Here is a 16,148-nt window from a genome sequence, read left to right on the forward strand (position 1 = left end):
AATGGTACTAATTCTGTTCTCTCCCAATGGCACTACCTTCACGAAGGGGGAGGACAGTGTGGAAAATGAAAGCTGGGGTGGGTCTGGGTATGAAGAGGAGAGGGGAAAGGAAGAGGCTGATCAAGGTGATATGTGAAGTTTCAGGCTGCAGCCCTCCCTTGACCAGAGGATTCGAGATCAGACTTTCAGGTGGTCTGTGTGGCCAGGGTCTCCTACATTTTATACCTGTGACTCCCGTCCCATTTGCTGTAGCTTGGTCCATAGACGGTCCTGGTTGGCTGTGAGTTCGTGAATCTTTGTTTCAAATCTGCAACATTTTCCTTCTTGGGAGGTGTATATGGCTTGCAACTTGTCTTTGTATCGGTTTAACTGTTTTTTAAGGAACCTGGAAAAAACAGGTCTGAATGGGTTGAAAGGGCAAGGGGCCAGCAGACTAGGTAGAGGCGTGTGTAGCAAGATGTACTCCAGGTCCCCTTTGTAGGGCAAGATGCCAGAGAAGCCTGTGCCTTGACTATTATCTAACACTAGCATTCCTGTTGCAGGAAAAATCCTGCAATAGGGTTTCCTGCTGCACTCTACCCTGCCCCGCCTGCTTTTCTCCCTTCTCCCCCGCCCCGCCTTCTCCGCCAGCCTGCCTGCTCTCCTTCCTTCTCCCCCGGCCCTGCCTCCACTCCTCCCTTCTCCTGCCCCCGGCTTGCTTGCTTCTCTGCAGCTTTGCTCCCTTCTGCAGCTCTTGGCTTCTTTCTAGGCTGTCTTGATATGCAAATTAGCTGCCATCTTGGTTGGGGTAATTTGCATACTCGTCCTGATTGGCTGGTGGGCGTGGCTTGGGCGTAGCAAAGGTGCAGTCAATTTGCATATTTTCCTATTATTAGGTAGGATTGTGCACCGGTCCTTCTGGTCTATCGTGTACCCGATTCCACTAAGAATTTCACTGGCTTTGAGAGGTTTTAGAAAACCCATCATGCAAACCTTCACCAGGTACTCAAATCTGAACATGGACTTTATTCATTACCATTTTGTCCAGAAATACTCCAAGTAAAGGATAGTATACATGCCATGGCTAAACTCCTGACACCTGTACTCCGCTAGGTGCCGGGAAGGCTTCATCCTTGTTTCCCCAGGAACCCTCTTTCCCTCGGGTTCTTGCTTGGTTCCCTCTCTCCTCCTGCAGTCTTTGCTCACCACCATGTTCTTAGAGAGGTCGTCCCTGACTACCCTACTTGAAATTGCAAATCAGAGTCCCCAGCATCCGCTCCAGGACCTCCCATCCCCTTCCCTTCTTTAAGTATCTCCATGGCCTTTTATGTTATCGAATTGCCACAGTGTGAAGAGATCTTAGATTCTGACTTAGTCTCCAGCCTTCAAACAGTCACCTTACGTGACATAAAGCCTGTGTGTGTTTTTTTAAATATATGATTTACTCTGTTACTTAATAACTACTTACTGTCTCTTTATTCTGGCAACTTTTTTTTCTTGTTGCCATGTCCTCAAACCGTAACCTGCAATAGTCCCTGTTACAGATATGTGCACAGTTCAAAGTGGCTTACTAACGTACAATCTCATTCTTTGATCAGTGCTGTTGGCATGTTTATTGAATTTGGAGAAATGTACAATCTCATTCTTTGATCAGTGCTGTTGACATGTTTATTGAATTTGGAGAAATGGGCTCTCTGGTGGGAAATACAACATTTTTCACTGTTAGAGCCTTTGAAATTCCTATTTGCTCCCAACTTTGGAGAGCTCCTGGAATTTAGTTTGGGCTTCCATCAGAAGCAGGCATTTCTAGAGGCTGGCCTTCACACTTCCAGACAGTCTCACTCAGGAGAAACAGGAGCCTGACTCTAAATTCCAGAATCATAACTGAAGTTTCAAGTATATCCTTATGGTGAGTTTTCAGAAAGGAGTCGGCCCAGGGATCTGATGTTGCAGACAATCAACCGTTCTCAGAAGGCCTCCCTAACAGTATCATCTGTGCCGAATGTGCTTGTTATGACCACTAGTGATGCCGGTTTCTCTTTCTCCCATGTTGCCCCCCAACTCCTGTCCTCTTTCTCCTCTCTCTCTGGGCCATCTTCCATGTACCTCCTTCCTTCCACAATCCAGGTGAAAGTAGGTAAAGCCCTATTCAAAGTATAGTTATTTTCTTACTCCATTTTTTTTTAAAGGAGAAATTCTCCTGCAGAGTTTTTGATGAATATAATTTACCCGATACCAAGATTTCCAGCAACTGGGAGCCCAGTACTTTCCAGGCAAATATCCATTGTTCACAAGCAATTCAGATTGTCTGAGAAATAAATCCTTTCAAATGATCTAAAATCTTCTTTTCTACACTTTAAAAAATCTTTATCTTTAGCTTGAATCTCCCTTGTAATGGGCTTTCAAATAGAATGGGAACACTCCCCGGCCCAGTGACTCACACACAGAGCAATTTCGTTCCTTGATCAGCACCTAGCGGAGGACAGAGTAATAAACAGGTAACTAATGATGGAATGGTGCTCTTTTCTTTTAGTGTAATCTGAGTTGCCTTTTAAGTAGCCAGTGACACAATGTTGGCTGATATTGAACTTAGTTAACTATATATCTCAGGTCTTTTCCAGACTATTTGTTCTGAACATGGGCCTGTAATTGTAGAACTTGCATTTAATCCTTTACAATTTGGTCTTTATTAATTGCCCCAAATGTTCTAGGCTGTCATATTTTAGTGAGCCCATATTGTCATTCAGCTTATTGTCTAGGCCATCTGGTATCATGTCACACACATTTGAGAAGCATACCCTCTACTATTTTACCCAATTCATTGATACAAATAATAATGCAGAGAGAAACAAGGACAAAGCCTTCACACAGATTCATTCATTAATCAGCCTCACACTTTGGTATACTTTACGTTGATAAATACCTTACCAGGAGACCAATGATGTATATATTTAGTGGGTAAGAATTATATAAAAGGAAATAACTTATTTTAAAATAATTAGTTTGAAATACTTATTCTAAGAATTAAGTTTTAAAGAAATCAGAATTGCCTTTTTATTGCTACGCTACTTTCTTTAATTTTATTTCTAATTTATTTTTCTTATACCATAAAAAAGATTTGCTTTTAACATTTGAATCATTTAACTTCTTGGAAAGTGTTTGTAAGCATCTTTTCATGAGTTATCACAGATTTTTAAAATGTCCCTTATCTGTCATACATTTATATTATGAAGCACATCTCTCTCTCTCTTTCCATATATATTGAGCATCTGCTAAATAACAAGCATTGTGCCTGAAAATCAAGGTCTTCCCTCAGGGGGAACTTCTCATTGAGGATCATGAATTCCATCTTCTAAAGAAATGACAACAGGAGACAGGAACTCAAGGAATAATTAATCTCTTGAGACACAATAAGATGGTCGACAGTTTCCAACAAACCTAATAAACCTGGTAGAAAGTGGGATGCTGTTGGGGGACGTGTACTGATTTCTTTAGAAGAAGGGAAAACACACACACCAGGCACACACAGAACCGTACTTCGCTGAAAATGCTTAACCAATTTTCAAGGACTGAGATAAAAACTCAAACCACAATTCAATTAGCCAGTTGATCTCGGTTATGTTTAACTATTCAAATAGAGATGAAGCCCTCTTTCATCTTCATACCGGAATCATAGGATTTCTCTGTTTAAGAAATATCTTCTAGGTTTAAAAAATCATGGTAAAATCATTGCAGAAAATTTTTTATAAAAGGAAAAAGAAATGCTATTGATTTGTTTCTGCTGTCAGTATTTGTGCATGCCCCTGCTTCCTACCTTCTTTCCCTATGGAGCACGTTAATATATTCATGAGTCCTCCACAGTTCATTTCTAATGCTGACTGTGGCCTGAAGAAACAAGAAACAGAGAAAATAAGTTTTTGGTTTAAATTTAATCCGCATTCCTAAAAATTCATCATAACAAAATAATGATATTTAAAAACATTTCATTAGTTACTATTTTTAAATGTGGCTAATATTTGGGTTTATGTCATCTAAGTGTTCATATGCTCAAAGTATCTATATATATAAAACCCTAATATGCAAATAGACTGAACGGCAGAACAACTGAACAACCAGTCGCTATGACATGTGCTGACCACCAGGGGATGCGTGCAAAACATGTCAGGCATCGGCTGTAGCAGGATGGTGGAGTAGGTGAGCAGGGGCACCAGACCATGGCAGGGCGCCAGTCACTGTCATTGGGGCGAGCCTCTGGTGGTTATTGAAAATTATTTGCTCCTGCACACCACGGTCCTTCTTGGCGCTCGCACCTGCTGCCGGTGCCAGCTCTGCTCACATCCACTGCTGGCACCAGAGCCACCGCTCACACCCACTGCTGGCGCCTGGCACCAGCCCCAATCACTCGGTGCCGTTAGTGGGTGCGAGTGGTGGCTGCCAGCCCTGATCACCCCTGAGGACTTCTCCCCCTCCCCCTGCTCCTGAGGGGCAATCGGGGCAGCAGCCACATGCATCCGCTGCTGGTGCCGGCCCCAATCGCTCTGCTCCATCAGTGGGTACGAGTGGGGCTGACGCTGTCAGCACATGGTAGCAGGGCTGCCAGCAGACAGGGGACTGAGGGCCACAGCATAAGGGGCCTGGCGGGGGCACGGAGAATGGGCTGAGACTTGCCCCTGTGCCCACCGCAGCCTCGCGGCCCACAGTTCCTTTCAAAGTGCACAAATTCGTGCACTGGGCCCCTAGTAGTCACATAATATTGTTTTTACATAACAATTTCCTTTAAAGAGATTTAAACTTAAAAAAGAGTTTTAGGGGTGGTTTTTGTTGTTGTTTGTTTGTTTTAATATATTTTTATTTATTTCAGAGATTATAGGAGACGGAGAGAGAGAGAGAAACATCAATGATGAGAACATTGATCTGTTGCCTCCTGCATGCCCCACACTGGGGATCAAGTTCACAACCCAGGCATGTGTCCTGACCAGGAATTGAACATAGGTCGATGCTCAACCACTGAGCCACGCCAGCCAGGCAAGTTTTAGGTTTTAAAATTAAGTTATAATAGTCTTTTGCTCAAGTTAAGTTGCTGCCCAGGACATCTCTTTCTCCAAAGGCATATGCCAAAGCAGTTGGGTCACTTGCTTTCTCTTGGCTCAAGAAATCTTTCACTTCTATCTTCCACCTTCTACTTAAACTTTCATGTCTTTCCACTGATGCCTAATTGGATGTGTACTTTGCATCATCACTTCTCTTCGAATCCACCAAGTCTCTTTGAGTTAATAATGGTCAGCTCCACTCTCATTTAGAATCCTCCCACAAAATCTTGTCTCTCACATCACACTCTGAAACCCAAGTGCAAGTCCTGACCTAACCCAGGCTGGCTCTGGCTCCTGGGGCACCATGTACCAGCCTTTGGCTCCCACACATCTGGATGGGAGATTAGATTTCATTACTCTACATTTGTAAGCAGCTGTGGCTACGCTCCATGACCTTCTCCCAATGAAATTTTTTCAGCAAATGGATTGGAAATGCTTCTTGGTTTTTTAAAAGTGTACATCCTGCAAATACTTGGTCATGTGTGCACTTTTGAAAATGCATAGAATAAAGTCTGCAAAAGTATAACTCTAACAGATTACATTTGGGGAACTAGGGACCAGATCTGGGTTGAGAATTGTAGTTGAGAAGGACTTTACCTTTACCTGTGATATTTTAACTTTTTATAAGACAAACTGATTCAGGTGTTATTTATATTGTTAAAGGTGTTTGTTTGTTTTTTTAATCAAAGAAAGATAGGCTGCAGCAACTTTAACAATGAAAAAGAGATGCAAGGGATTAAAGGAGAGTAAAATAAAGGACAAAAACTCAAACAGCAAAACCTCTTTAAAATTTCTTCCTCAGAACAAATACACGTTAAAGTGAAAAACATTCTGTATTGTGAAATGGCTTTTCTTTCTCTTTTCTTGGGAGCAGGAAATACGTATATATAAAAATATATACATATATATCCTCTGTCCTCACACATGTAATTTCAGCTCTCTGCCAAGTGACGCCAGGTGTTCTGAGGGGTGTCTGAGGGGCTCCATTTATGGAGCTAATGACGAGCATGCACACAGACCTGAAGGAACATCCCAGAGGCAGCCACACAGGCTGTGCATCAGTGGGTGGTCACAAGACCTACTCTCCATTCACACTTCTACCCAGAAAAACGTATTGAAATATCATTAAGGGTCCAGTGTCCCAGGGTTTTACTCTTGAATTCTGGTAATTGTTAAATAAATTGTACTTATGTAAGATAAATTGTTTTAAAGACAACAAAAGATGAAAAATGACTAGCTGCTTAATGTAACCACCAAAATTCAAATTCTCAAAACTGACAAAGATAGTATTGAGAGAGAGAGAGAGAGAGAGAGAGAGAGAGAGAGAATGATACTATTCTAACTCGCAAATTGCAATTCTAAATTTTTAAAACACGAGCAAATCAAATTTAAAGTGGATTTAAAGCATAATCCACTACAAACAAATACAGCTTTTGGTTCCAGCAATGACAGGGATGTTTGCTATCAAGGATTCTATTTGCTAATGCAATACTTCCAATAGGGGAAAACATGGGATAATTTTGATTGATGCTAAAAAGGTATTTAAAATAAATAAATTCGATGACTTCTGATTGTGTACCAAAACACTTAAAAAATAGGAAAAGAAAATGACTTCCTCCTCATTGAAAAGAATCTCAAATCAACAACGAGCAGCATAATATTTAATGGAGAAATATTAGAGAAATGCCCCCATTAAATCTAATCCCATTGAAGATAAAATAAGCTGCCCCATCATCTCTTGCATTATTCAATTGTTCTGAAAGATCTGGAGTCTTCCAGGAATGGAGACATAAACAGAACTAAGAGGTATAAGTACTGTATAGAAAGAGACCAAAACATCTTTTTGCCCCAGACCACTTAATTTTCCACCTAGAAGCAAGAGATTAAAACTAAACAAATATTTGAAATTATTAAGAGAATTCAGAAAGGTTTCTCTTTAAAAGATAATTATTCAAAAATCTATAACTTTGTAATATGCCATCACCAATAATTAAGAAAAAGATACAAATGAGAAAGGCCTTTATTCACAATAGCAGCAACAAACATAAAATACCCAGGGTGCTCTAGTGAGAACATAGAATGATAGGAAGTAAGCTTATCTTGGAATGCTGGCAGAACCCAGCATGCCCTAGGTGCCAGGGGGCCACTGAAAACAAAGACAGCATTTTGAACTAGCACAAAGTTTTAAGAGTTCATTGAGGAAAACATGTGTATGTATACCCTACATATATATCCCACACGTATATCAATATATACATACTAGAGGCCCAGTGCATGAAAATCGTGCATGGGTAGGGTTCCTAGGCCTGACCAGCGATCAGGGCCGATTGGAGCCTTCTGGCTGCTGGCCAGGGCCTTCCTTTCCCAGCTGCCAGCTGCCGACTGGGGCCTGCCTTCATTCTGCGTCTCTCCCTGGTGGTCAACGCATGTCATAGCGAGCGATCGAACTCCCAGTTGGTTGAACTCCTGAAGGGACACTTTGCATATTAGCCTTTTATATATATAGATATCCCACATATCCTATATAATAAAAGGCTAATATGCAAATTGTCCCTTTGACTGGGTGTTTGACCAGGGGGCGGGGCTGGCTGGCCAACTGCCTGCGGCCCCTCCCCCCAGATGATCCCACCCCTGATAAGCCCCCCATCCCAATCTGGGGTGGGACCGGTTGGCCAATTGCCTGCAGCCCCTTGCCCCAACTGGCCCCACCCCTAATTGACACCACCACCCCCCCCCCGATTGGGGGCAGGGAAGGCTGGCCAACCACCCACGGCTCCTCCCCCTGGCCGGCCCAGCTCGGCCCAATCGGCCCCGATTGGGGCGTGTCGGCCGGCCCCCACCCGTCCACGAATTTGTGCACTGGGCTTCTAGTATAAAAATATATACATATATATCCCATACCTCAATGGCAAAAAAACTAATTAATAATATGACTTAAAAATGAGCAGACAATATGAATAGACATTTTTTCAAAGAAGACATACAAATGACCAGCAGGTACCTAAGAAGATGCTCAACATCACTTGGGGAAATGCAAATCAAAACCATAATGAGTGACACCTCACACCTGCTGGAATGGCTATTATAAAAAAGACAGGAAATAACAAATGTTGGTGAGGATGTAGAGAAAAGGGAACCCTTGCACACTGTTGGTGGGAATGTAAATTGGGGCAGCCACTATGGAAAACAGTATGGAGGTTCCTCAAAAAATTGAAAATCAAACTATCATATGATTCAGCATTCCTGCTTCTGGGCACAAAAACAATATTCTAGAACAAGTTTTCTCTATTATATTTTTTTCTATTCAAACTGCATTTCTATATGATCTTACACACCATCAATTTAGTTCATATGGGATTATTTACAAAGTAACCCAATGTTGATAGTTTCCTTTTTTGTTTGTTTTATTTCTATTGAGATAGTAAATTTTTAGAATATAGCAAAAAATCAGAAATAACCCAAATACCAAATAACAGAGGTGTTCAATAATGTTAAGTTCATTTAAGTAAAAATTGAATGGTTATTCAGATTGTTTCTGAAGAACTGTAATAGCAATGAAAATTCTCACAACATAACTTCCTATATAATAAAGAGCTAATATGCTAATTAGACCAAATAGCAGAACGACCATCCAGATGACCTTCTGGACAACTGTCTGGATGACCTTCTGGATGAAGCCAGGGCTGCAAGGGCCGAGCCTCTTGCATGAATTTTGTTCATCGGGACTCTAGTATATTGATAAAGAACTCTATACCCAATATGATATCAATTATATTAAAAATGTTAGCAGGAAAAATTATATTAGTTAACAATGGTTATATTAGGTATTGATTGTAATTTTGACTTTAGTCTTTGCTCTTTTATAACTTTTCCAAATTTTCCATAATAAATATGTAGCACTTCATGACTGAAGTTAAAAAGTTATTTTAAAAGTATGTTCCCAGATTTTTCTTTGATCACATGAACATCTTGAAAATATTCCCCAAACTCGGGAATGATTCACGGAATCTGACTGCGTCATTACAGAATGGCCCAGATTAATTGTGCCTTACAACGGCTCCTTTCCCTTTTGGACTCACCTGATGATGTGGGCTGCTGTCATCAGTTTGTTGAGCCTGAGACATCCTTTGACATATTCGTTTGGAAGCCTTCATGGCAGCTGTTTCCACTGGACCAATTGGATATTGGATGGAGAGCCTGTTATAAAGGGGAATTTTATGAGAGGTTGTAATAATTTTTAATATCAGGTATGACATTAAGGAGAGTCTAAGAAAATGTTAAATCATATATTAAATTTAATATCCAAACAATGGCAATAAAATAGCCCAACATTTTTTCTCTGTGCTCTTTCCAACTACTCAGTTGATAGTCAATTACCTAATAATAGGAACGGAAATTCCTCCTCCCTCCCTCGCCCCTCACCCCCCCCACACACACACACACACTCTTGACCATCTAGAAATAAGAATGCAAAGAAATTCAGGGATGACTACAGGAAATCCCTAGGTCATCTCGTCCAGGTCAGATACTAGGAGCTCTAAGCACAGCTGTGGGTTTATGATGTCATATCTGAAAGAACATAGAATAGAGCAGACTAGTTTAAGGTCAGGCATGTTCCATTTTATATAACTTCATTTCCTTTCACTCCTTTATTCAAAAACTATTTAAAGCCTCTTACCATCTTGAGTTATTGCAGATTTAAAAAAAAAAGATTTTTAAAGGAAGCAGAGAACTCCCTGTTCACGGAGACTTCACATCTAATAACAAATAGACAATCATTTTTTGACATAATGTGATTCTTACAACAGAATTCAAGGAGAGTCAGGAAAAGAAGCAATTATTCTATAGCACATTTAATTATTTGTTTAAAGGGGTAGGCAATTTGGGGTAGAAAAACAGGATAGCCCGACACTTCTTTGTCATGCATCTTGTGAGTGACAGGCTCTATTCTTACCCCATCTGAGATCATTTTTATTTTATTTTTAAAAATATATTCTTTGATTTTTTTTTTTACAGGGAGGAAGGGAAAGGGATAGAGAGTTGGAATCATCGATGAGAGAAAAACATCAATCAGCTGCCTCCTGCACACTCCCTACTGGGTATGTGCCTGCAACCAAGTTACATGCCCTTGACCGGAACCGAACCTGAAACCCTTGAGTCCGCAGGCCGACGCTCTATCCACTGAGCCAAACCAGTTAGGGCTGAGATCATTTTTAATAGCTTGGGGGTGTCCAACATCATTTTCTGTACTCATACAAATATTTACAACCATCAAAATACATATTTAATTTGTTTTTGAAACAAAATGGCATTAGTCCATGCACATTATTCAGCCACTTGCCTTTTTTCTCTTAATGTATGATGGTGAATGCCCTCTAGTATAATAAGTACGTACTAAAATTTGTTCTTAAGTAGATTCATTATGTTTGGTTGTATGTCTGTATCATATATGTTCCACCATTTTTTTACTATATGAGAGTTGCTTTTTTCCTATAAGACAGAGTTCCAAAAGTGGGTCAAGGGCCAAATCTTGTATATATTTTTATGTTGAGTAGATACCACTCTCCTAAAGTCAGTCCCTCCACATGTGCACTAGCGTCCATCCCTTCTGGACTGCTGAGCGGATCGCTCCAACAATTCTCCCCTCTTATACCAAATCACCAACTTTTCTCTCTACAAAATCATCCCCTCAGTACACTAACATGCTTTATTTTTTCCATTATAACAAAACATTCTCTTGAGTCATTCTACCATTTAAGACAATCTCTTTGCAACTTGTACCTAAACGTTCTGAAAAAAAATTATTATGTAATATCTTCAATTCTTCATCTCCCATTCTCTCTTAAATTGCCTCTAGTCTGATCTTTCAACTATCACTGTCCTACAATGCTATTTTTGAGGACATCAATGATTTCCTTATTTCTAAATCCAAAGTCAATTCTTATTTGACCTAGCAGCAGCATTTGACACAGTAGACCATGCCCTCTTCCTTGGAACACTTTCTTACCTGTCTTTCAGGAGTCCTCATTTTCTTGGTTTTCCTCCTACCTCATTGATAACTCTTCTTCAGTAGCTCTTGCTGGCTTTTCTTCTCATCAGCTTTGTAATGTGAAATATTGCAGTGCTCTGTCCTCAACTCTCCTCCCTTCTTCATCTACACTCTCTCTTGGGTGATCTAATTTGATCTCATGGCTTTAAAAGCCAGATATGTTAACAACTTCCAAATTTGTATCTCCAGTAGACTTTCTCCCAAATTCCAGACATGAATAGCCAACTGCATACTCAACATCTCCACGTGGATGTCTAAGAGATATCTCAATCTAAACATCCCCCCTCACTTTTCTCTCCTCTCCACTATGATCTCCCCCACTTCAGATGACAGCAACTTTATACTCCTACATACTATACCATCACCCTAACTATAAGATTTAGTACAGATACAAGAATTGATCCATGGATCTGAAGATGAGAATGTAAATTGTATTAATTGATCCAAGTATATGAAGAAACCTAATATGTGAAAAAGTTGGTATTTTAATTAAGTGGGGAAAAGACAGCATAACTGGCTATCTATCTTAAAGAAAGCAAAGTTACACCCTTGCTAAAATAAATTTCAAATGCATTGCAAATAGAAACATTTGAAGAAAATTTAGAAAAACATTCACATAACCTTGCTCCTACTTTTGCCCCCTTTCGTCTATTCCCAGTATCTCTTCTTCCTTCATTCCATTCAGCTACACTGGCCTCCTCACTGTTTTTTGTTTTGTTTTGTATATGCCAGGCTCACTCCTGCTTTGAGCTGCTGTCTTCTCAACTTGCAATATGCTTTTCTCACTTACCAGTGTGATTCACTCCTTCAGCTCCTTCAAGGCTTTGTTGAAATATCACCTCTCACTCAAGCCCACTATAACCACCTGATTGATTGATTGATTTTAGAGAAAGAGACAAAGAGATAGATAGATGATAGATAGATAGATAGATAGATAGATAGATAGATAGATAGATAGATGATAGATAGATAGAGAATTGAGAGTTCCAGAGTGGGGACAGAGCCTGAAATGTTAAGTGGGTGTCAGGAAAGGCCTTAAGGATGAGAGGACATTTGCGCAAAGAGCTTTCATGGGTATTTAGGAGCTAAGGAGTCAAGCCATTCAGGGAGGTGGTCTAGGGGTATCAATTCTTTAAAGTAAAGGTTTAAGTTTTAAGAGAAAGGGATCTGGCTTAGTTTTACGGGGAAGAGGGAGGAACCAGGGCTGGAGCAGCAAGAATGTAGGTGGGGACTTGGGGCATGAAGGTGACATAGAGAGGTTATCAGGGTGGTTCAAATATGCAGCACTTTTCTATGTCATGTTACAATTTTTAGTTTTTCGCTTAAAACAATGGAAAGATAATGGGGGGATTTAAGGCATGGGACTTTGGGGGAGATCAACATGTAAGAAGTGTAATCATATTTGTGTTTTTAAAGATGAGTCAGGCTTCAGTGGTCAAAAGAAATGCAAATAAGAATATAGAACTTTGTGCTCTATGACAATGTAGGAATTTAAACGAGATTTCAAGTATCCAATACATCTGGATGACTAATTGACTTATTTTACTGATACTCTGCTAGGGAAAGATGAAATAAATGGATTGAAGGAGACAGATACATTAGAACCTGAAATCTTTGCTTTTATTTTAAACTAAAATTCTTTGTACTCTATTAAAGATATACACCCAAATGATATACAAATTTTATAAGAATACTAGAAGCCCGGTGCACGAAATTCGTGCATGGCAGGGGGTTGTCCCTCAGCCCAGCCTGTACCCTCTCCAATCTGGGACTCCTGGAGGGATGTCCCTCTCACAATCCAGGACTGCTGGCTCCCAACTGCTTGCCTGCCTGCCTTCCTGATTGCCCCTAACCGCTTCTGCCTGCCAGCCTGATCACCCCCTAACCACTCTGCTGCCAGCCTGGTTGATTCTTAACTGCTCCCCTGCCAGCCTGTTTGCCCCCAACTTCCCTCCTCTGCCAGCCTGGTCACACCTAACTGCCCTCTCCTGCAGGGTTGATCACCTCCAACTGCCCTCCCTTGCAGGCCTGGTCCCTCACAACTGCCCTCCCTTGCAGGCCGGGTGCCTCCCAACTGCCCTCTCCTTCTGGCCATCTTATAGTGGCCATCTTGTGTCCACATGGGGGCAGGATCTTTGACCACATGGGGGCAGCTATATTGTGTGTTGCAGTGATGATCAATCTGCATATTACTCTTTTATTAGATAATATAGAGGCCTGGTGCACGGGTGGGGGCCAGCTGGTTTGCCCTGAAGGGTGTCACAGATAAGGGTGGGGGTTCCCTTGGGGTGTTGGGTGGCCTGAGCGAGGGGCCTGTGGTGGTTTGCAGGCCGGCCACGCCCCCTGGCAACCCAAGGGGAGGCCCTGGTATCTGGAATTTATTTTCCTTCTACAATTGAAACTTTGTAGCTTGGAGCAGAGCCAAGCCTGGGGCTCTGGCAGCCATTTCTGTGGCAGTTAATTCACCTTCTACAATTGAAACTTTGTTGCCTTAAGCGGGTGAGCCCAGCCAGGGTGTGCGGAAAGCTTTGCTTCCCCTGTTGCCGCCAGCAACCCTGGCCTGCTCTCTCAAGCTCCATTCTGCCGCCATTTGTTTGAATTTGTTTACCTTCTATAATTGAAACTTTGTAGCTTGAGTGGAGGCTTAGGCCTGCAACGGCTATGGAAAGCTTGGCTTGCTCTGTTACCTGGGAAACCTTTCTCTCTGTGGCTGTAGCCATCTTGGATTGGGGTTAATTTGCATAGTCGCCCTGATTGGCTGGTGGGCGTGGTTTATGTAGCGGAGTGATGGTTAATTTGCATATTACCATTTTATTAGAGAGGATATTGATATCAACCTGCTAGAAAATGTGATACAGACACAGTGAATGCCCTCTAATTGATTTAAAGAGCTAAAAATATATATTTAATTCTACCAAATTGTAAAGTGACAAAATAACCACAGAAATAGGGCCTGGGGTTGAGATAGAATTTTACTGGTGGATGCCTGAGAATTACAAAAGAAATCAACAAATTAATACCAATTTAAGCTGATCTTTTCTTCTTCTCCCAGGGGTGCTGCGGTGTGCTTTGGAATGACCCCCTGGAGCATAATTTGGCATTCTGAATTTTGAGAATTAAAAAGAATTCACATTTTTGACCCAAGATTTTACTTGAGTAAATTTATCTTTAAAAAATGTTAAAAGTATGGGAAGATACGTGTATAGGGATGTTGATAACAGAATTCGGGGGGATAAAATTTTGAGAATAACTACATTTTTCAATGATATAAGGGATTGCTTGTGAATTGTGGCACTTCCTTATAAGTATAAGAGTTAGGCCATTAAAAATGACATTTTGGAAATTAATGAGATGGGGAAAGCTCTTCACTTAATGCAGGTGAAGAGAAGAATGAAAAACTGTACCTACAGCGTAATTCCTGTTTTAGAACACTAAAGTGTGAAAAGCATTCATCTGTGAGTGATGGAATACTGTCTTTCCTTTTTTTTTTTCTTCAAGAAATATTAATTCTGAATTAAGCTTTCAAAGGCAAACCAACTAAAAGTAGGTATATGAAACAAAGCTTTTCCAATACTCTAATATTAAAAATCTTTTGTCTCTGACACCTTCTGTTGGAATAACTCTAAATAATTGGATGGGCCGTTTGAAGGTATTTTTGCCTCTTTCTACTTTAACATGAAAGCTCATTCCGCCCATTCCTCCTGCCTTTCTTAGGATCGTCGGCATCATGGAAGCTGCTGCTCTGGCCTGGGCTGCCACTCTGCACGGCTGACGCTCACAGACACTCACCTGGCCCTTGGCTTCCCCGGATCCAGCAGCCGCTGCCTTCTCGCAGCTTCTTTCCTCCGCCAGCACTCTTGGAGCAGGTTGCTCCTGAGGGTCCCCAGGAGGAGTTTGGTGTACTCCTTTGCGGACATCTCCTAGAATGGCCAACATTACAAAGGGCCTCAGATCCATCTCAATACGGTCTCCTTTCCTTATCTGGGCAGACGGCTGCTGTGAACTTTCTTACTACCTGCATTTCTTTACGTTCTCTGTGTCTGTAGGTACACAGAGCATACCCCCCCCCCCCACACACACACACACACACTTCCACAGTAACTCTTCTCCCTTCGAGCCACCACCCAGTATTGTGGGATGTTAAAGCTAGAAGGGGGGACGAAAGAGGACTAAGTCCATGGTCATTAACATTTGGGTTGTGGATTCCTTTGAGAATTGGGTGATCAGCCATGGGTTTATCTCCAGAAATATGCTCAGACCACCTAAAGTCCACCCATCAACCCCACATTAAGAACCTCTGCTAAAAAAAAAAAAAAAAAAGCAAAGAAGGAATGCAATGAATTGTTGAAATTTTCAGCACTTAAAATCTTAGGTGTAATAACAAAGTGGCCACACGGTGTCAGTCTAACACCAATAAGCCTATTTCTCCCCAGGCTTTTACAAACAGATCTCAGGCCATTGAACCTGGGGATTTGGGTTAATAAAGTTTAGCAAAGCAATGCCCACTGGGAATTATTTGGCAAGATGCAGACACTTGACTTTTGTGGACCATGTGGGTTAAAGGGGAGAACGAGAGAAAACTGTCCTCTGAAAAGCTAATCAAGACACTTCATTCACTATTGTGGCGTTTGAGGGTGATGTCATCTGTGATGAGAAGAAAGTGCTCTTTCTGGAAAAGTTTAAATGCTCTTTGTTTAAAATGTACTATCCCATTTCTCTTTCTTCTTAGAAAGATCTGAATTCTCTTGCTGATTGTTAAAATTTTTCTTTTAAAAGTCTTAGTTTTATAATCTTCCACTGAAAACTGAGATAGTTATCTTTCTCTTTCATTTTTCTTTGAGAAAAAACACTTGACATTTAGGACTCAGGAAAAAGAGGTTAAAAAGGAAAACTCCCCAAATGTCCTAGCAACTAGAAGCCTTGTTGCATCATCTTTGCCAACCAGAGCCTTTTCGTTTTAATCCGCACCCATTTCCAACGCCTTGTTCCTCTGACACAGCAGACATTTTCTAGTCCACAGTCTGGGATCG

General features: G+C 41.1%; 1 protein-coding gene across 1 annotated transcript in view; it reads right to left on the reverse strand.

Moving 5' to 3' along the window:
- DYTN (dystrotelin) overlaps positions 1-16,148 on the reverse strand; it is a gene marked incomplete at both ends in the record, with an annotated part of 45,857 nt that overhangs the window by 8,640 nt on the left and 21,069 nt on the right. The window contains 2 exons of the mRNA XM_079783099.1: positions 226-400; positions 14,908-15,035. Of these exons, the coding sequence (XP_079639225.1) occupies positions 226-400; positions 14,908-15,035 (303 nt within the window). The remainder of the gene's footprint in view (positions 1-225; positions 401-14,907; positions 15,036-16,148) is intronic.

Source organism: Cnephaeus nilssonii (assembly GCF_951640355.1).
Source record: "Cnephaeus nilssonii genome assembly, chromosome: 10".
Classification (NCBI taxonomy): domain Eukaryota; kingdom Metazoa; phylum Chordata; class Mammalia; order Chiroptera; family Vespertilionidae; genus Cnephaeus; species Cnephaeus nilssonii.